The 22855-nt window shown below is 46.1% G+C and overlaps 1 protein-coding gene across 1 annotated transcript; it reads right to left on the reverse strand.

Moving 5' to 3' along the window:
* Positions 1-2396: 2396 nt before the first annotated feature.
* Positions 2397-9178, reverse strand: LOC121275747 (zona pellucida sperm-binding protein 4-like). Its single transcript, XM_041183341.1, has 9 exons — positions 9076-9178; positions 4766-4968; positions 4594-4691; positions 4381-4514; positions 4103-4292; positions 3719-3866; positions 3492-3564; positions 2644-2757; positions 2397-2567 (listed from the first exon to the last, which is right to left on the reverse strand). Exons 1-9 carry the CDS (start codon positions 9176-9178, stop codon positions 2416-2418), a joined length of 1215 nt encoding a protein of 404 aa, XP_041039275.1. The 3' UTR covers positions 2397-2415.
* Positions 9179-22855: the final 13677 nt, after the last annotated feature.

Consider the following 22855-nt stretch of genomic DNA (forward strand, 5'->3'; position numbering starts at 1 on the left):
ATACTTGTAGAAGGGTTACTGAACAGTCACAGGAGTCAGCTGATGATTAACAAAAGCATGAAAAGGTTTAACATGAAATACACTACAATGCTCCTTCACCTACAGCTATACCTTCAGATTCACTAGGTAACAAAAGCTCTTATACTCCAATGTAGAGAGAACATAGTCCACAGAAACCATTAGGGGAACCTGTGGTCAGACAAAGCACACAAACCAAGTGAAAGAAGCCACATGAGAAGCTGTGGATCTTGCATCAATTCCCTCAGACACTTGTCTAAGTGAGCCATCCATCTTCACACAAGGGTTTTCCAATCTCTACACCCTCACCTTAGAATCTTCTCTCAAACTCTGACTCACACCTTCCCTTAAGGGTCACTTCCAGGGTTTCAAACTCTCCCTCTGATGCTGCTCTCCCATGGGTCACCACATGTATTCAAGCTTTTCTGCTCACGCTGACTCTGCCGTCAACAGTACACCACAGCTCCATATGCAGACAGCAATTCGTTACAGATCTTCAGGCTTCAAGCTGTCTATTTGCAACTGGAATTTAGGCCCTTGCTGTTAAAACAGGAGCTTCTCCCAGGTTCATGTCCTTAGACCTGGAGGTACTGGGACTCTGGTCCACTCACCTGGAGTTTTGGAGAGTTTTAGCCTCTGCCCCTTCTAGGTTGCTTCTGCTTGGCAGCCATCTTCAAACTGGCCTCACTGCTCTTTGTTTCTGTGTGGCTAGGACCTGACTTGACCTGTTGCTAGGCAGCAGCCCAGTTCTCTACTCATGTTCACCTGACTTTGCCTGTAACCTGTTTTTTTACAAGCCTAAGTGCCTGTATTTCTAAATACTTTAATGTTTAATTTGGATTTCAGCAAAGCTAAAACTCATTCCTAATGCCCACAAATGCCAATATAATTTAGGAAATAGAGTTCTACCAACAGTAGATATGGTGACCTGCTCTGAGTTGAATTTGATGTAATGAGCTCACCCCCACATCACCCCCTGCTGGTTCAGTGGTGACATTGCAATTCACAGATCAGATCAATCATGAGAAACACCTGACCTACCTAATCCCATTTACCTTCTCTTGGCCCATAGCCTTGAATGTTATGATGTGCCAAGTGCTCATCCAGGTACTTTTTAAAGGATGTGAGGCAACCCACCTCCACCACCCTCCCAGGCAGTGCATTCCAGACCATCACCACCCTCGGGTTAGAACAGTTTTCTCTCACATCTCCCTCTACACCTCCTGCCCCTCAGCTTGAGCTTATGCCCCTTTGACTGACTCTTAAACTGAGAGAAACAGCTGCTCCCTATCCACCCTGTCTATGCCCCTCATTCTTCTACTCAATGAGGTTGCCCCTGAGGCTTCTCTACTCCCATGAAAATAACCCAAGTCTATCCAACCTCTCTTCAAAGCTTAAATGTTTCATCCCAGGCAACATTCTGGTGAATCTCCTCTGCAACCCCTCCAGTGCAATGACATCCTTCTTATGTGATGACCAGAACAGCACACAGTACTCCAGCAGTGGCTTCACCAATGTCCATTACAACTCCAACATAACCTCCCTACTTTTGTAATCTATGCCTCGACTAAAAAAAAGTGTCCCATATGCCTTTTTCACCACCCCACTAACATGCCCCTCCGCCTTCAGAGATCTATGGATGCACACACCAAGGTCTCTTTATTCCTCAGAACTTCCTAGTGTCATGCTGTTCATTGAATGCTTGCCACAATTACTCCATTGAAAGTATCACCTCACTTTTCAGGGAAAAATTCCATCTGCCACTTATCTGCCCATTTGACCATCCCGTCTATATCTTCATGAAGCCCAAGACACTCAACCTCACTGTTAACCACCCGTCCTGCTCAGACTGAGCTCCTGCTGCTCCATGTTGGGTTTGTCTCCATTTTGCTTCATTATCACCTGTTGCTCTTCATTATCTGAAATTCATCACTAGTAGGAATGAAGCTCAATCCTGAAAAATATTATTAGGTAGACAGTGCTGTAATCCTCAATTGGAAAACAGAACATTTCCCTGTTGATCATGGGAACCCCAAAACCATCCTAATACTGCAGCATCCAAAGCAATATTCAAGGGAGGTCACAGTTGTTCCTGTGGGAGGACTTTGCAATGGGCAAGTGAGGTGCCAGCAGAACACAACTAGCCAGGATTGTCCAACCACTTCCCCTGGAAAGGACAGTGAAGAAACCAGAGATTAAGCCACAGAATCAAGCTTAGATAGAAGTGAATCTGGGTGAAGAATGTATTACTGACCTAATGCAGTTTGCTGGGTATCTTACAGAATAGGATGTAATAATGATTTGCACCTGGAGCCAGAGAAACTCACTTGGCAGTGAAAAACAACCAACTAATCACAAGTTAGATGACATAATTAGTGTTTATTATTGAAAAAACATCTACAGTTCCATTGAGCTGCACTCAGTGCCCAGCCTGTCAGTCACATCCATTTTCCACACAGCAACAGTCCCAACCAACAGGGTCACAGAGAGCAGCGCTACCCCAACAGCTAATCCAGGAACAACATGGGAGGGGGAATCCACAGCAGCATCTGAGAGAGAGAAAGCCAGGGTTAGAGGGTCACCAGTTACTCCATCACTAGACACAGGAAGAGATTCCTCCTTTACCTTTCTCTTCCTGTTCCATCCCAACAGCCAATCTCTCCTCATCTCCCAGGAAAATGATGGAGCCCTCAGCAGTCACCAAGGCTCCAGACTGATCATCAACACTTCTTCGTCTCTCTGGGGGAAGAGAAAGAGAAAGGTTCAAGCTTCTGAAGCCACAACATTCAAGCCAATGGACAATAAACCTTCAGAAAATGGGTACCAGACAGGGATGGGAAATCAGCCTGTGCTCAAATATTGTTTCTCTGCATATTCTGGAGGAAGGACTCACTTGAACTGAGTAACATTTCCTGTTACTGCCACTGCAATAAATAACTGCTCCCCTGGTGAGAACCAATTTCACCATCTGCTTTACCCAAATATTCCACAGGACTTCCATGTCCCAGCTGCCTGGAAAGGGGTTATCCATTCCCCTTCCAGCTGGAATTCCCACTAAGGAAGCTGACAATTGGACACTGGGTCAGTGTTCCCAATGCCAAAGATGGGATCTCTTACCAACCAGGAAATTGGGAGTGGAGTGTACCTGAAGCAACAGATGGAGACTTCAGCAAGCTCAGTTAGGCTGCTTCACTATCCACATTAGGAACAAGGAACCAAAGTACTGCTCAGGCTTCCTGATAACTAACTTCCTGCTGGAACATGTACTCACACCCAACACCCCAAAATTATCCCAATGTCAAACTGCACCAAATGGAACTGGGGGGACTTCCCACAACAATTCAGAGTCTCCAGATTCACCACACGATTCCTGGGAGCAACTGGAGCCCTTGTTGAGGGAAGCCAGTGTCCAGATGGGACCCCCACCCCCTCACCATCAGGCTTCAGTTTCTAGTCCGATCCCAGGTACTTACTGGGGCTGCAGGGAGCTGTGCAGTTCTCTCGGATGGAAGGGTGACACACCTCAGCCCTGCAGTGGAAGTAGACCTGCAAAGAGAGAGAGAGAGAGAGTGCAGCATGGTCAGTCCCACAGCTCCCAGTCAGGAGATTGATGCTTCTCCATTCACAGGGTGACTCTCAGCAACAGCCCGGGAACAAATTGAACCAAGGCCCCGACACACTAACACTGAAGGAAGCTCACCTCCCCGCTCAGAGGCCGGGCCCAAACTCGCTCCCAGAAAGTGAAAGTGCTCACTACAAAGCGATGGTGATGAGTTGGGAACCGCAAATGGGAAGCAGCGTCTACCGGGACCAGGCGGCTTTTGTAGTTGTCACCAGCAAAGGGACACCTGCGACACAGACACAGACAGGGGGGGTTAGATAGGGAGGGGGCACGAGAGGCAGCTTTACACATCACACAACTAGAAGCCACTCATTGGCTATGTTGAAGGGAATGGAGAGCGAGGCATCTCAATGGCAAAGATCATTCATTCACTCACTCAGTCACTCACTAAATCCCCGCACTGGCCCATTTGCTCTTGTCTCATCCCCAATCTAGCCCAAGGTGCCTCACTCGCTCCTTTACCTGTTCACCAGGAGGTCCCAGCGGAGCCCCGAATACGGCTCGGGGCTGGGGGTCGCCCAGCAGTCATTGAGGACCAGCACCAGGGTCGGGTCGTTCCGCTTCAGGACACGAACCTCCACAAACACGGACTCCCGGAGCACACTGACGATCGGGTAGTCAGTGGCCACGTACCAGCTCCGGTAGGCAGCATCTGAAGAGACAGATAGATGACAGAGCGCCACTATGTGCACACACAGCCTCAAGTTGGACACTACTCGCCATCATTGAGCACTCGCTACCTCTCGCTATTCTCAGCTCCAGAAGCAGAATGCCGGCCTCAGTGACAGGCAGTGGCGGAGAAAGGGTGTAAACTCGGGGCTTCAGCTGCACTTCAGACTCCTGGCTTCCCGTGTAACTGCACTGGACATGGAGCCTGCAACAGAACGGACACGTATGTCTGCACAATTCAGCTCCTCCCCACCTCCAGCCTCTCAATGTGCTCCCATTCTCACCTGAAGGGACTGTCCCGGCTCACCGAGCCCAAAGCTGCATCCAAGATCTCAAACTCAGCCAACACATCCGTTTCATACACCACATTCACCCCGTCCAGCTGCAAGAGACACAAGACGACCATCAGTAGCCGACTCGCAGCCAATGATGGGGTTCCCAAGTCACAATACCTACCCGCTGAGTAGTGCCACACTCAGTGACTGCGAACTGAAAGAGCACAGTGTCTACAGACACCACGATCGGACTGCACTCAGCTCCGTGTCCATCCTTCAGATGCACCGTTGTCAGGTTTACAGGAGGCAGCGTTAAATCCTTGGAGATGGCGATCAGAACGCGCCCATCCTTGGTACAAGCTGCAAGAGAGGCAATGAAAGGCGCTTGGTTTCAGCACAGGGACGGTTAGACAGTGGGACAAACTCCATACAGCTCACAGCCATGTTCTGCTATCTGTTCTCTCATTCTCAATCAGCTGCTGAAGCGGTTAACTAGCAGCCACACAGCACTGCTCTGGCTGTGCTCCAGAGGCTGGCATCGCAATTGAAAGATCAGGCTCTCTGGGGACCTGGGATCCTTCACTCCGCCCTTTGCATCTTCCTGTCCTCCAGCCCGCCCAATTCTAGCCTCATCATCTCTTCTTCAGTTCCCTTTAGCAATCCTTCCTTCACTGGCCACACATTGAAAACCATTGTCTCCTTCAAAGCAACCCCTTCACCTGCTCAATACCTTAGGGAGGGGATTCCCTCTTCAATCATGTCAGTCGGTGCCAGCTCAATCTTGGCTCATTTAACCAGCTTTACAAATACGGATAATTGAAGCAGATTTAATCCTAGCAATCACAGAAACTAAAGCTTCAGGGGAGGAAAATACAGATTCTCCCAGTAAAGGCCGAGTCCATGTGGATTGCAGCTGCTCCTGGGGAGTCCAGCTCTGGACTATGGACGGAGCGAGAATCCACCCACCTGGCAGATTATCCAGTGAATAGAAACAGGACGGCACATCCCGGCTCCCAGCATCAAAACAGCAGCCCATCCGCACACACTCACTGCCTTCAATCCCCGCAAATCCACACTCTGTGCGCAATTTGGGAGACAGCCAACATTTCTGGGCGGAACACATTGTAATCAATAACAAGCCTAAAAGCCCTCCTCCATCCATTGGAACAAGCGGCTCCTCCCAGACAAGTGAGGCTATGGAGCCGACTCCCCCCCTTTTGACCCCAGCGCTGTTGCAGCCACAGGAAATGAGTTTCCCAATCAGACTGACACAGAGTCCGCGGTCCACGGGCTCCTGAACATCAAGCCGCATTCCCACGGCTCACACAGACATGGGGCCTGTTTTGAATCAAGCACTAAAGGTGACCCTGGCTCGAGAGACAGCTCCACAAGTCACCCCACTGAAGGACACAGCACTCATCCAATTTACACACAAAGTCTCATGAATGAAAGAAATGTTGAAATGCCAATGATCATATTGTTGTTTGTGTGAGTTCCACACTGGGTATGTTGTGGGGCAGAGAGAGGGCGCTTCCATCCCATAGACACTGGGGAATATTGATTCAGCTCCAGAACAAACCCCTCTCAGAGAGCCCATCTACTGCATTGTCTGCTTGTAGTCTCAGGGGATTGGACACATCCCTCATCTAATCCTCTTCCATGTGGCTTTAACTCTGTTTCCCATGTCTCCACCAGTCCACCCCAGGCTGACATTGGAACAAAAACAATTAAAGTCGATTTGGACCAGCATCCACAAGCTGTCACCCCATGGCCCGGTTTATCCCCAACTCCACAATCACCATCAAACCAGGGTATTAACCCTGGTCAATGATGTGTGCAGGAGGGCATGTCAGGAGCAGCACCAGGCAGTTCCTAAAAATGAGGTGTCAACCTGGTGAAGCTATAACACAGAACGACAAGTGTGTCAAACAGCATAAGCAGCAAGTGATAGACAGAACTCTGTGTTCCCCTACCAAAGGATCAGATCTAACTCTGTACTCTTCCCACATCCAGTCATGAATGATTGTGGACAATTAAACAACTCACTGGAAGAGGAGGCTCCGCAAATATCCCCATCCTCAATGATGGGGGAGCCCAGCACATCAGTGCAAAAGATAAGGCTGAAGTATTTGCTGCAATATTCAGCCAGATGTGCCGAGTGGACGATCTATCACGGCCTCCTCCGGAGGTCCCCAGCATCACAGATGTCAGTCTTCAGACAATTCGATTCACTCCATGTGATATCAAGAAACAGCTGATGGCACTGGATACTGCAAAGGCTATGGGCCCTGACAATAGCACTGAAGGCTTGTGCACCAGAACTTGCCGCATCCCTAGCCAAGCTGTTCCAGTACACCTACAACACTGGCAACTACCCAGCTATGTGGAAAATTGCCCAGGTATGTCCTGTACACAAAAAGCAGGACAAATCCAACCCAGCCAATTACTGCCCCATCAGTCTACTCTCAATCATCAGTTAAGTAATGGAAGGGGTCATCAACAGTGACATGATGTGGCTCAGTTTGGGTTCTGCCAGAGCCACTCAGCTCCTGAACTCCTGGCCTTGGCTCAAACATGGACAAAAGAGCTGAGGTGAGAGTGACTGCCCTTGACATCAGGGCCACATTTGACCGAGTGTGGCATCATGAAGCCCTAGCAAAACTGGAGCCAATGGGAATCAGGGGGAATACTTTCCACTGGTTGGAGTCATACCCAGCACAAAGCAAGATGGTTGTGGTTGTTGCAGGTCAGTCATCACATACCTAGGACATCACTGCAAGAGTCCTTTTATTCATGTTATTCATGTGGGCATCACTGGCTGGGCCAGCATTTATTACCTATCCCTAATTCCCTTTGAGAAGGTGGTGGTGAGCTGTCTTTCTGAACCGCTGCAGTCCATGTGATGTAGGTACACCCACAGTGCTGTTAGGGAGGGAGTTCCAGGATTTTGACAGAGTGAAAGAATGATGATATATTTTCAAGTCAGCATGGTAAGTGACTTGGAGGGGAACTTCCAGTTAGTGATCTGCCCATCTCCCTCAAGATGGTTGAGATCGTGGGTTTGGAAAATGCTGTTTAAGGTGCCTTGGTGAGTTCCTGCAGTGCACTACCTCACATTAGTGTCCTAGGCCCAACCATCTTCAGCTGCTTCATCAATGACTTTCTTCCATCATAAGGTCAGAAGTGGGGAAGTTCACTGATGATTGCACAATGTTCAGCACCATTTGCAACTCCTCAGATACTGAAGCAGTCAATGTCCAAATGCAGCAAGACCTGGACAAATTCCAGGCTTGGATTTATTTTCTTTATTCATTCACCGCATGTGGGCATCGTTGGCTGGGACAGCATTTATTGTCCATCATTAGTTGCCCTTGAGAAGGTGGTGGTGAGCTGCCTTCTTGAACCGCTGCAGTCCATATGGTGTAGGTACACCCACAGTGCTGTTAGGGAGGGAGTTCCAGGATTTTGACCCAGCGACAGTGAAGGAACGGCGATATATTTCCAAGTCAGGATGGTGAGTGACTTGGAGGGGAACTTCCAGGCGGTGGTGTTCCCATCTATCTGCTGCACTTGTCCTTCTATATGGTAGTGGTCATGGGTTTGGAAGGTGCTGTTTAAGGAGTCTTGGTGAATTTCTGCAGTGCATCTTGTAGATGGTACACACTGCTGATACTGTGTGTCGGTGGTGGAGGGAGTGAATGTTTGTGGATGTGATGTCAATCAAGCGGGCTGCTTTGACATGGATGGTGTCAAGCTTCTTGAGTTTTGTGGGAGCTGCACTCATCCAGGCAAGTGGGGAGTATTCCATCACACTCCTAACTTGTGCCTCGTAGATGGTGGACAGGCTTTGGGGAGTCAGGAGGTGAGTTACTCATCGCAGAATTCCCAGCCTCTGACCTGCTCTTGTAGCCACAGTATTTATATGGCTAGTCCAGTTCTGTTTCTGGTCAATAGTGACCCCCAGGATGTTGGTAGTGGAGGATTCAGTGATGGTAATGCCATTGAACATCAAGGGGCGATGGTTGGAGTTTCTCTTGTTGGAGATGGTCATTGCCTGGCACTTGTGTGGCACCAATGTTACTTGCCATTTGTCAGCCCAAGCCTGGATATCGTCCAGGTCTTGCTGCATTTGGACATGGACTTCTTCAGTATCTGAGGAGTCGTGAATGGTGCTGAACATTGTGCAATCATCGGTGAACATCCCCACTTCTGACCTAATGATGGAAGGAAGGTCATTGATGTAGCAGCTGAAGATGGTTGGGCCGAGGACATTACCCTGAGGAACTCCTGTAGTGATGTCCTGGAGCTGAGATGACTGACCTCCAACAACCACAACCATCTTCCTTTGTGCTAGGTATGACTCCAACCAGCGGAGAGTTTTCCACCTGACTGACAAGTGGGAAGTAACATTCATGCTACACAGTGTCAGGCAATAACCATCTCCAGCAAGACAGAATCCAGCAATTGCCCCTTGACATTCAATGGCATTACCATCACTGAATCCCAATACTTGTGCAAGGTCCACTTTCTCTTGCAAAATTTCTGGATCTGTCTTCATTTTTGATTGGTGGTTGAGGTCCTCGGTCACAGTCATACAATTCTCTATGTATTTACTCTATCTCTCCCTGATTTTGTCCTCTTCCATTAGAATTGATTTATCCTTTGCTGGCAAACATCTGCTGGCAATGCAAACTGATCGCTTTCCCGAAATTTAACTGACACATTGGTGAATCTCCTTCGTTTTAGCGTTAATTTACGATGTGAGCTAAATGACAATAAGAGCTAAACTTAGCAACCGAACTCAGAATAGCGTTGACACCGGCAACTAGAAGTGGAGCAAGATGAGAAATGGAGCAGAATGTCCATGTGGTTAGGTTTCAGAGAATTGTAGCAACAATAAATTCTCAGTGTCACTCAACGAAGTGCCAGGTGCACAGCAAATCGAGACAGTTATTTTAATGGAACAATGGACATGACAACAGCATGTGCCCAAATAATCGAAACATGTCAGTGAAACTTGTATCAGCAGGGCTTTGGCTCTGACTTGAGAAGGGTCACTGATCTCCTGCAGATGCTGCGATAAAGACTCTTGAACGTGAGACGCAGACTCTGGGAGTTGATAGCCTTGAAAGGGGAAGGATGCAAGGTTTTCATTGTCAACTGAAGCGTGTTTGTCATTCGGCCACATTTCTTATCCCTCCCTGCGTCGCTGTGTTATTTCTTGGTTCTGTCGGCCACATTCCCATTCTAGCTCTGTCGCTTTTCTCCTTTCGTCTACCAACTTCATGGGCTGAGTTTTCTGCTCCCCCACCCCCTTCCACCAACACATTTTAAAGTGGGGGTGCTTATGCAATGAGGCCGGTGACATTATTCCTACTCCGCCGCTATTTCACATGGGGCAGGGCAAGCGAGGCGGGCACCCGCTGCTTTCACTGCACGGGCTGCTGTAGGGCAGGAAGGGTGGTATACCTCCTTCTGGGGTGCCCTGTGCCCAATGTTGGCACCCCCAACCTGCTACAACCGTGCCCCCTGTTTAATCTCCCCTCTGGGTCCTCAAACCCAGCCCCTCCTCCCACCTCCCTCACTCCTTGCTGGGTCTGCCAGCTCGGCATGTCCAAAATCCCAGACTAAGGTTGCAATCCAAGCTCCATCACTTCTTCAGTTCTGAGGAACAGGATGAACTGTCACTTGGAGAGACACAGATTAATCAGGGACAGTCAGCGTGGATTGGTTAAGGGGAGGTGGTCTCTGACTAATCTGATTGAATTTTTTGGGGGAGGATTTAACAAGGAGGATTGATGAGGGTAGTGTAGTTGATGTAGTCTACATGGATCTTGGAAAGGCTTTTGACAAGGCCCCACATGGCCGACTGGTTAAAAAAATAAAAGCCCATGGGATCCAGGGGAATGTAACAAACTGGATACAAAATTGGCTCAGTGGCAGGAAACAAAGGGTAATTTTGATGGGTGTTTTTGTGAGTGGAAGACTGTTTCCAGTGGGGTTCCACAGGGCTCAGTACCAGGTCCCCTGCTTTTTGTGATGTATATCAATGGTTTGGATGTAGATGTAGGGAGAATGATCAAAACGTTTGCAGACAACACAAAAATTGGGTTGCTGTAGACTGCAGAAGGTATCAAAGGACTGGTCAGGTGGGCAGAAAAGCGACAAACGGAACTCAACCCAGAGAAGTGTGAGGTGATGTGTTTGGGGAGGTCAAACAAGGCAAAGGATTATACAGTTAATAGGAGAATACTGAGAGGAGAGAGTAAGTGATTTGACAGAATTAACATATCTCATGAGAAAATTAAGATGCTAATTAAGCAAACACCATTAGGAATACAGTTTGACATTAAAGCACGGTTGCAGTGTTTGAATTGTTGCCGGGATGTCAAGAGTATATAAAGGCCTTGAGTCATCATGCTGTTGGAAACATGCCCAGAGGCTGGATTTTTTTCTAGGCACCCGAACAAGATGGTCGGCAAGGTCCTCAAATTGATAGGAAGTGGTTTTTCTAACTTGTTTTCCTGAGAGACAAGGCACAATGAAAGGCTGATTTGGTGTCTGCTGAAGTTCTCTTTAAATTAGTGACAATTTGCTCAGACAGTCCAGTCAGCCTTCTTTTAGACCTCCGTAAAGTCCCGGGCCTTTCCAGGATTCCCTATTTGAGACAAAGACACTTCAAACCCGTAAAAAATTATTGTTAAGTATAATTATCTTTAATCAATATTTGTTTGTTTATGGTGAATTCAACATAGTATGTATCTTGTATCCACTTTTTCCTTATAATTATAATATTTTTCTTATTTATATATTTTTCTTTTCCCACCTATTTCTATTATTATTTTTAAAATTTATTTGCATACATTTCAATCCCCTCCCCCCACCCCAACCCCACTAGGACCATCTGTCACTTGCTCATGCTGCTTTCTACCCTTAATGTCACCATCAACACCTCCTTTAGCCAGTATCGCCACCGTCAACACCCCTTTGTCCTTTTGTCTATGACATCTTTGGCAATCTCGCCTTTGCCTCCACCTATCACTGGCCTCCTGTCCTGTCCAACCCCCCCCCACTTAACCAGCTTATATTTCACCACATTTCTGTTTCTCTAGTTCTGATGAAGAGTCATACAGACTCGAGAAGTTAGCTCTGCCTACCTCTCCACAGATGCTGTCAGACCTGCTGAGTTTGTCCAGCAGTTTTTGTTTCTGTATGTGGGATTGGCCTGTTCTGATTCTCTTTAGTTACCCTCTATTGGGAGAGGTGGAGGCATAGTGGTATTGTCACTGGGCTAGTAACCCAGAGACCCAGGTAATGCTCTGGGGACCCGGGTTTGAATCCCCCACGGCAGAGGGTGAAATTGCAATAAAAATCTGGAATTAAAAGTCTGATGATGACCATGAAACCGTTGCCGATTGTTGTAAAAACCCATCTGGTTCACTAATGTCCTTTAGGGAAGGAAATCTGCTGTCCTTACCTGGTCTGGCCTACGTGTGACTCCAGACCCACAGCAATGTGGTTGACTCTGAAATGTCCTTGTCCAGAGGGAAATTTAGGGATGGGTAATAAATGCTGGCCCAGCCTGTGATACCCACATCCCGTGAACAAATAAAAAAATATATAATCCTCACGCATAAACAGTAATCCATAATTGGTTTAAATCATCAGCATTTATTATAAAATATAAAAGAACTGGAGTCTCACATTAACACTCTCATGAGTCCACATATACATTACCAATATCCTAGGATTCTAAGTTAGAATTCTAAGAGCTGATATCGGGCAATTTGACAGTAGTTTATTCTGCTATAATATACCTCTATATATGTTCTACCCTAAGATAACTGTTGGGTTGGAGACTCCAGAGAGAGAGGTCCTCTTATTTCAGGACCCAGTCTATAGCTGGCCTAACAGACTATGTCTCTTCATTGATTGGAAATTTCCTTCAGTTGAGATTCTAAGTTAGCAATAAGTTCAAGGGAACAGGTTCACCTTGCCGGAGGTGGGGGTGCAGTGGTACGGAGTAAAGATAGTAGAACCATTAACAGTGAGGGATCTTGGAGAAAATGTCCACAGATCCCTGAAGGATGTAGGACAGTCTAATGAGGTGGTTAAGAAGGCATATATAATCCTTTCCTTTATTAACTGAGGTATAGAATATAAGAGCAGGGAGGTTATGTTGGAACTATATAAAGCATTACTAAGGCCACAACTTGAGTACGGTGTGCTTTTTAAAAATGATTCTTTCATGGGAATGAGATGTGCCCATCCCTAATTGCCCTTGAACTGAGTGGCTTGCTAGGACCATTTCAGAGTGTAGTTAAGAGTCAACCACTTTCTGTGGGTCTGGACTCACATGTAGGGCCAGACCAGGTAAGGACAGCAGATTTCCTTCCCTAAAGGGCATTAGTGAACCTGATGGGTTTTTACAACAATTGACAATGGTTTCAGGGTCATCATTAGACTTTTAATTCCAGATTTGTATTGAACTCAAATTCCACCATAGAGTTCAAGGTTCCCAGCGAGTTAGCCTGGGTCACTGGGTTACTGCTCTAGTGATGTTATCAGGAAGCCACTGTCTCCTCCTATTCTGAGGCACCTCATTACAGAGAGGATGTAACTGCATTAGAGATGGTGCAGAGGAGGTTTACAAGGATGTTGCTGAGAATGGAAAATGCAGCTGAGATGAAAGATTGTTTAAAAATAAGAGGCCACCCATTTTATACAGAGTTGAGGAGAAAGTTTTCCTCTCAGAGGGTCGTGAGTCTTTGGAACTCTCTTTGTCAAAAGGTGGTGGAAGCAGAATCTATGAATATTTTTAAGGCAGAGCTGGATAGATTCTTGATAAGCAAAGGTGTGAAAGGCAGGAAGCAGATCAGCCGTGATCTTACTGAATGGTGGAACAAGCTCGAGGGATGGGCTGGGATTGTTCTCCTTGGAACAGGGGAAGCTGAGGGGAGATTTGACTGAGATGTAGAAAATTTTGAGGGGCCTGGGAAGGTTTAGAGGGAAGCTGAGGAAAACTTCACCCAGAGGGCGGTGGGGGTCTGGAACTCGCTGCCTGAAAGGGGAGCAGAGGCAGAAACCCTCAACTCATTGAAAAGGTGTCTGGATATGCCCCTCGAGCGCTGTAACCTGCAGGGCCACGGTCCGAGTGCTGGAAAGTGGGGTTAGGCTGGGGGGCTCATTTTTCAGCCGGGGCAGACTTGATGGGCCGAGTGGCCTCTTTCTGTGCCGTAAACATTCTGGGCAGAATTTTCTGGCTGATGTGTGCGTGGTGGAGCCTACACACCAGTGCTTAAAGTGTCGCGCGCTGACATTGCGAGAGTATCCTGATGTCAGCGTACAGCATTGCGATATTTTGGTGGGTGGGTGCACTCAGCAGTGGGACACACACCCGCCATTAATGAAAGGCCACTTTAAGGCCCTTAACTTGCCAATTGTCAATGATTTTGAGGGGCCTGTGCGAACTTTGGCTCAGCACATGGACCCAACGGGCAGGCGGGTAGGTGATTTTTTTACAAACCTCATCCAGTGGCAGGATGAGGTTTAATGTCGGGTTGAAAAATGTTTAATAAAGTTTGTTTATTTCAGTAACATGTCCCACCTTGCGTGACATTTTCACATGAGGGGGACAGGTTTAGATTTTTGTTATATTTGCCAGCCTTTCAGCGACCTCCCTGAGGCTGCACTTAGCCTCAGGGAGATGTGCGCTCTATCGTGCGCATGTGTGAAAGAGCCCACTCTCACAGTTGGGGAATCCCTCCTCCCGCCTCGGGGACATGCCCTCTGTGCCTTTTGGCACGGCAAGGAGGGGCTTTTTGTACTGAATGCTGCTGCTGGATAAAACCTCTTTGCTGAATTGTGGTCCAGTTGGGCAAAGAACTGATGCAAGTAACTTTACTGATGTATCGAATTCAGTATTGGGCAATATGGAAGCAAATGAAGCACCTGCAGAATTGGAAATCAAGCATTGTGAACAAAAAGGGATCGCAAGTGCAAAATGACCCTTGCAGGCCTGTGGCCAGAGACACTGATTGACAGGTGCTTGCCAGCGCTAATATACAAAATACAGCAATTGGAATCCAGGCAAGTGGACAGATTGCAAAAGACCATCCAAAAGCTGTAGAGGAGGGGCATGTTTGTTGGATTATGTAAAAGAGATCAAGGTTTAGAGTGAACTATGAAACCCCAAAGGGAGGAAATAATTGACACAGCTCAAAGAGAAGTGGAAAAGGCCTGTTCGAAATGGGATTGGGAGAAACAACAAGATCATAAACAGCTCAAAGATCAAACCAAGCAGGAGCATGAAATGCTTTTATGTGAACATAAGAAGTATCTGAACACCCTTGAAACGGCAAAAAGAGATTTTGATAAGAGAAGAGGTGAGATATTAATGCACAAAAAGGTCATGTTGCCTCTGCTAAACCAAAATGAGAATTTACCACATTCGAAACAAAAACAGAAAATGCTGGAACATCTCAGCAGCTCCAACAGCATCTGTGGAGAGAGAAACTGAGGTATTGTTTCATTAACTTTGTTTTTCTCTCTCCACAGCTGCCGTCTGACCTGCTGAGTTTTTCCAGCGTTATCTGTTTTTGTTTCAGATTTCCAACACCCGCAGTATTTTGCTTTTATCACATCTGATTTTGGAAAATGTGCTTGAGGATGGAATTACGCCTACAGCTTTGGAAAAGCATGATTGAGCTGTGGACTTAAATGAAACATTCTTTGCTGAGTTAAAGACTGGGAATAAGAGTAAATAGAAACACAAGGGATGAGTTATGATAATGCCATGAAGTACAAATTCTGCTGGCCTTGTTACATTGAATGACTTTGTTTTGCTTAAATCCTCATAATCATATAATAGAAGATGTATAGTTGTGAAATAAGGTGAAAGGTTTATCTGTATAAACTGTAATGAATTGTTGTAAAAGTTTATGGTGTTATGTTTGTGTGAGGCAGATGTAAGGCCATTGTAAAGAAACCTTCATTGTTGTGGATCTTTCTCTCATTCAAGGGGGATGGTGTCACAACTCGAGATAGTTGAAGTTAGTTACATTTGTATTGGTGGATGTTAGGTATGAGTTGTAGCTTTAAGTTTAACTTCAACTTCTGTATAAGTATTTGTGTGTTTGGAAAGGGGGAACTTGAGTTTTGGTTTGACCTTAAAAGATGCTTGCATTTTAATGTGGTTTTATGACTGTTGAAGGGAAGTTAAAACAAACACAAGGTAGAAACAATTGTGCTGTTGCCTAGCAACAACAGTCTAGAGAGTGGGACACAGAGACAGAGAAAATCAAAAAAGTAATTTCAGTTGAGTTGAAAGAAGTTGCCAGGAGAAGCAGCATAGGAAGGGAACAGATACAAGCCCGAAACTGAAGAAGAGGCCAAAATCAAGGAGCCGAACAGGAGTTAGGCCCCAAGAAGAACTTCTAGTCAAAGGAAGAACAGGAATCTGGAAAAGGTCATATTAAGTGAAGTTAAGAGTGAGGAGGAAAGAAAGGCTCCAAGCTTAAAGGGACAAAGCGACAGGATGCAGAGTTAAAGTTAAACAGGCTTCTGAGAAGCCAGGAGATTAGAGGAGACAGGCAAAGGTTGGTGATAACTCTGAACATGTGATGCCGTAGTGTTCTGTTGGCATGGCAGAGTATCTGAGAGAGAGGGTGCGTGGAAGGTGAAGCTTGAATGCACGTGATGATCCAGGGGAGAGGAACATCAGAAGGAGAGTTCCAAACCTTGGATGTGGACCCTTGAGGAAGGAGTCTAAGAGAAAGCATCATTTTGGAGAAGACTCCAAAGCGGGTTCTTCAAGAATGGAGATTGGAAACCCTTGTGTGAAAGATGGAGTTCAGTGAGACTGGTTGCATCATGTTGTTACAAACACTTGGGGGGTGTTGATGAGCAATCCATTGCATCTGTTTGAAGTGGCAACTGTCACTTGGTTTCAGAGTGTGGTGTGTCTGACCACAGGTCAACTACTGGTTTACATGGACTGTGTACTTACAGTGAACGTGGGAGTATAAGATAGCTTTTGTAACTTGTGTTATACTTATGAATCTCTATATGTCTGTAAAAGCACAGTTGTGTATGAAGGGCTATTTTAATGTAGTTCATCTTTTCTTGTTTAATAAATGTTTTGCTCTTGTTTTAAAAGTTCATCAGCTGACTTCTATCACACTGTGCAGTAGCTGCTCTCCATGTTTCTAAAGAAAACATAAACTTGAGGGTCTATCAAGCCGGGTTCCACCCTGGAATCTGGTTTGTCCGGTAGTAACATCAGCTGGGATGATAATAGTGCATATGAAAATGAATATTATAATTATACTGATGCATTCTCAGGGCCAATCACGTGGGCTGCTTTGACATGGATGGTGTTGAATTTCTTGAGTGTTGTGGGAGCTGCACTCATCCAGGCAAGTGGGGAGTATTCCATCACACTCCTGACTTGTGCCTTGTAGATGGTGGACAGGCTTTGGGGAGTCCGAAGTTGAGTCACTCTTCTCACCCTCTGACCTGCTCTTGTAGCCACAGTATTTATATGGCTAGTCCAGTTCAGTTTCTGGTCAAGGTGACCCCCAGGATGTTGATGGTGGGGGATTCAGTGATGGTAATGCTATTGACGATCAAAGGGCAATGTATAGATTCTCTGTTGTTGGAGATGGTCATTGCCAGGCATTTGTGTGGTGCGAATGTTAATTGCTACTTGTCAGCTCAAGCCTGGATATTGTCCAGGTCTTGCTGTATTTGGACATGGACTGCTTCAGCAAGATCTGGACAGTATCCTGGTTTTTATAAATATTCCTCACTTTACACATGACATACGCACTCTTTCTACTTCATCTTCCTTTCTCACCATTCAGGGAGCTCTGGATTTGTTTGCACTACTTGTGCAAGGTAGATGCTCAAAAGGGAAAAGTTGCTCTGATTTTGTGGGATTGACAGGATAGGTTTACATTTGGCATGTCCAAATCCAGTGCATTGGTTTTTGGGTAGTTTTGACTAGTTGTTGGGTGGTTGTGTCTTTTTAGAAAGAAGGTAAGAGGTCCATATTTCTGTGGCACAGAAGGTAGAGGACAGACCAAGTATGATTAACGTCACAGCAAACACAGGATGAATTCCAAGGGTTAATGTAATTGCACACACTGGAACATTGGGGGAGATGGTCACAACATGCCTCCACACTCAGACACTAAAGAGAAGGATCTAGAATTGAAGGATTTACAGTATAGAGACCACAGGAAAAAAAAGATATTGAGTCATGAGGGTTTCCAAAATCCAGAATCAAAGTCCACTGAGCTAGTCCATCATAGAAGTTGTTGGTTTGAGAACTGATGCTGTATAATTCACTTTTCCAGTGGTGTTGACTTCACATGATAAGATAAACATGCAGAGATGAATCAGTATTGAACGCAATGGTATAGAATTTCCAGCAGAAGCAGTGTAGATGGGGCCCAGGTGTCCATCCTGGACTAGAGGTCCTTGTCTGTGAGAAAGCTAGTCAGATGGGAAAACAGCAGACTGAGAGTTTGCAGTTCAGCAAGGCAATTGTACTGGAAATACAAGCCAGAGGCCCATGTTATGTGACTCACACCTTTCCTCACTGTCATTGACAAAACACATGTGTCCTCACCTGGCTCCCAGAGATTGATAAATGCCTCAACTATTAAGAATTGAAAGGAAGGTTGTGGGGCCCTTTGTCTTTGCAGAAAAGCAGACTCCTATTGGACTGTGAAATACAGATGGCCTTTGCACATCTCTCTTTGAATTTGGTCTACAAAGCCCACAGGGGGTTATAAGTGCCTGCTCAGGGATAATGATGTGTGAGTTTTTGTTCTGGGTCACAGACAGACATCAATTCAGCCATTTTAGATATTTGTCCAGCTTGAAATGTTTAGAGCTAGCAATGAGCATATCTCTATATTTTAAAAAAATGTATACAGTGTGAGATCTCAGTCCCTCACAATAGCTGCACCAACAGAACTGCTGTGATCTGAGTGAAAGGGATTGTAGATGTACTCCGCACCCTCTGGGAAATGTGGGTGGCTACAGCTGCTGATGAATGGGACTCAAGGGCCAGAGTGATTGAGCGGGAAGTGAGATCCTACATAACAGAGGCAGAGTTGGAAAGACTGAGATTACACGTTTTGCCATATTTGTGTGGATATAGTGAGTGCTTGTTACTACATGAGGTGTATCTTTATATTCAATATTTTAAGTGAATTTTGCCTTTATTTCTAACTTCCTTTGTTTGTTGTTACTTAAATGTTTGTTTATGCTGATGGTAGTTCTTTTCTCACAAGCTCATGTCCGTTGGTCTCCTTTCCATTGGCATCATGGGGATTCCATTCTTTTACAAGTCTCTATAGCCTTCATAACAAAGGAGATGAACTAGAGTGATTAGAATAAGGCAGCCAGCAATTTCCAAATCTCTGACTCATTCTTGCTGTAAGAATTTGAGCTATTGAACAGTTGGGGTGGGCTTTGAATTCCTGATTCTGGATCAGTCCAATAACAATTCCACACCAGTGTGGGAGTTGATGGCTAGGGGTGAAAAGCTGTGGGGTGAAGCAGATATGCTCTGGTCTCCTAGCAGAAGGCTTGCACATGAACAGGGGAGAGAGCTCATCCTGAGTGAGACACAGCTAGAGTGAGTGTGGGTATTGACAATTGGTGCACAGTGGGAATTCGGTGCAGAGGGGAAGAGGTGCTCCTTGCATTTTTTCCTTGCTTCTTAAATCTTCAGAGCATAGGCTTTGTCCTGCTGCAGCGGTAGAGGCTAAAAGGAAAAGGAATGACTGGTAATTAATGGGTAAGGTCGGGTAATTATTTACTACTTTCATTACTTATAGTTTAAGGTCTAGAGGCTAGAGGAGAGAGTGAGAGGAGGACCCTGGGACAAGCAGTCAGCAGCACCAAGAGGAGGCAGAGAGAGGAGCACTCTGGGACAGACAGTCAGCAGCACCTAGAGGAGTCGGGAGTTGAAAAGGAGCATGAGAGGAGCCAGGAGTTGAAATGGAGCACGAGAAGAGTCAGACGTTGAAGAGAAGCGCAAGAGGAGTCGGGAGCTGAAGAGGAGCACGAGAGGAGTTGGGAGTTAAAGTGGACCATGAGAGTAGCTGGGATGAATCTGGAGTAGAACAGGAGCATGAGAGGAGTTGGGAGCAGAAGAGGTGTGTGAGAGGAATCAGGAGTTGAAGAGGACCTGGGAGAGCAGGGGTGACTGAGGGAGTTTGGTGAGGAGGGAACAAGGTGATCCTTTGAGTACCATGAGTATGGCCAGGTAAACATTTACTACTTTTATTGCTTATAGTTTTTAAGGTGTTATTTTGTGGTTCATCGTTTGTAGTGGCTAGATTCTGTAACAATGAGGAGCAGGGAAGAAGGGCCCGAGAGTAATTGATATTAAGTATCTTCCAAAAAGTTTAATTTAATTGAAAGTTGTAAGTTATGGCAGGAGAGCTCAAAGCCGTGGTGTGCTCCTCCTGCTCTATGCGGGAAGCCGGGCACATTTCCAGTGCTTGGGGCTGGCATGTGTGCAGGAAGTGTATCCGGCTGCAGCTCCTGGAAGCCTGGGTTTCGGAGCTGGAGCAGCTGGGGACACTGTGGAGCATCCACAAGGCGGAGAGTATCGTGGATAGCACGTATAGAGAGGTGGTCAGACCGTAGGCTAAGAATCCACAGGCAGGAAGGGAATGGGTGACCACCAGGTAGAGTAACAGGACTAGGCAGGCAGTGCAGGAATCTCCTGTGGCTATTCCCCTACAAAACAGATATACCGCTTTGGATACTGTTGGGGGGAATGGCCTCTCAGGGGAAATCAGCAACAGCCAAATTCATTGCACCGTGGTTGGCTCTGCTGCACGGGGGAGGAGTAAAAAGTGTGGGAATGCAATAGTTATTGGGGATTCAATTGTAAGGGGAATAGACAGACGTTTCTGTGGCCGCAAACGAGACTCCAGGATGGTATGTTGCCTCCCTGGCGCTAGGGTCAAGGATGTCTCAGAGTGGCTACAGGACATTCTGAAGGGGGAGGGTGAACAGCCAGCAGTCGTGGTACACATTGGTACAAACGACATGGGTGAAAAAAAGGGATGAGGTCTGGAAAGCAGAATATAGGGAGTTAGGAATTAAGTTGAAAAGTAGGACCTCAAAAGTAGTGATCTCAGGATTACTACCAGTGCCACGTGCCAGTCAGAGTAGCAATTGCAGGATATATCGGATGAGTACGTTGCTGAAGAGATGGTGTGAGGGGGAGGGTTTCAGATTCCTGGGGCATTGGGACTGGTCCTGGGGGAGGTTGGACCAGTACAAACTGGACAGGTTACACCTGGGCAGGACTGGGACTGATGTCCTGGGGGGAACATTTGCTAGAGTGGTTGGGGAGGGTTGAAACTAAAATGGCAGGGGGATGGGAACCTATGCAAGGAGTCAGAGGATGGGTAATCAAAGACAAGAACAAAAGACAGAAAGGGGAATAAGAAAAGTGATAGGCAGAGAAATCAAGGGCAAGAATCAAACAGGGCCTCAGTGAAAAATAGTGGGAATGGGACAAGTAATGTTAAAAAGACAAGCCTTAAGGCTTTGTGCCTTAACACGAGGAGCATTCGCAGTAAAGTGGATGAATTAACCGCGCAAATAGATGTAAACAGGTATGATATAGTAAGGATTACGGAGACATGGCTGTAGGGTGACCAGGGATGGGAACTGAACATCCAGGGGTGTTCACTATTTAGGAAGGACAGACAGAAAGTAAAAGTTGGTGGAGTTGCATTGCTGGTTAAAGAGGAAATTAATGCAACAGTGAGGAAAGATATTAGTTCCGATGATGTGGAATCTGTATGGGTAGAGCTGAGAAACACTAAGGGGCAAAAAACGTTATTAGGTGTTGTATATAGACCCCCAAACTGTAGTGGTGGTGTTGGGAATGGCATTAAACAGGAAATTAGAGACGCATGTAATAAAGGAACATCTGTAATTAAGGGTGACTTTAATCTGCATATAGATTGGGCAAATCAAATTAGTAACAATACCATAGAGGAGGAATTCTTGGAGTGTATACAGGATGGTTTTCTGGACCAGAACTTTGCGGAACCAATTAGAGAACAGGCCATCCTATACTGGGTATTGTGTAATGAGAAAGGAATAATAGGCTATCTAGTTGTGCTAGGTCCCTTGGGGATGAGTGACCATAATATGATAGAGTTCTTCATCAAGATGGAGAGTGACGTAGTTGATTCTGAGACTTGGGTCCTGAATCTTAATAAAGGAAACTATGATGGTATGAGGCGCGGTTTGGCTATGATGGATTGGGAAACGTTACTTAAAGGGATGACGGTGGATAGGCAATGGCAAACATTCAAAGAGCGCATGAGTCAATTGCAATAATTGTTTATTCCTGTCTGGCACAAAAGTAAAACAGGAAAGGCGGCCAAACCATGGCTTACAAGGGAAATTAGAGATAGTAATAGATGTAAGGAAGAGGCATACAAATTTGCCAGAAAAAACAGCAGACCTGAGGATTGGGAGCAGTTTAGAATTCAGAAAAGGAGGACCAAGGGGGACACTAATAACATAGCAGAAATGTTGGGGAACACAGGGTTTAGAGAGAGGGAGGAACTGAAAGAAATCATTATTAGTGGGGAAATGGTGAAATTGATGGGATGGAGGCCGATAAATCCTTGGGACCTGATAATCTACATCCTAGAGTACTTAAGGAAGTGGCCCTAGAAATACTGGGTGCATTGGTGGTCATTTTCCGAGATTCTATAGACTCTGGAACAGTTCCTACAGATTGGAGGGTAGCTAATGTAACCCCACTATTTAAAAAGGGAGGCAGAGAGAAAACAGGGAATTATAGACCAGTCAGCCTGACATTGGTAGTGGGGAAAATTCTAGAGTCCATTATAAAAGATTTAATAGCTGAGCACGTGGAAAACAGTGGCAGAATCGGACAGAGTCAGCATGGATTTATGAAAGGGAAATCATGCTTGACAAATCTACTTGACTTTTTCAAGGATGTAACCAGTAGAGTTGATGAGGGGGAGCCAGTGGAGGTGGTTTATTTGGACTTTCAGAAGGCTTTCGACAAAATCCCACATAAGAGATTGGCGTGTAAAATTAAAGTGCATGGGATTGGGGTTAGTGTATTGAGATGGATAGAAAACTGGTTGGCAGACAGGAAACAAGGAGTAGGAATAAACGGGTCTTTTTCTGAATGGCAGGCAGTGACTAGTGGGGTACTGCAGGGATTGGTGCTGGGACCCCAGCT

The sequence above is a fragment of the Carcharodon carcharias genome, chromosome 3 (genome assembly GCF_017639515.1).
Source record: "Carcharodon carcharias isolate sCarCar2 chromosome 3, sCarCar2.pri, whole genome shotgun sequence".
Lineage (NCBI taxonomy): Eukaryota > Metazoa > Chordata > Chondrichthyes > Lamniformes > Lamnidae > Carcharodon > Carcharodon carcharias.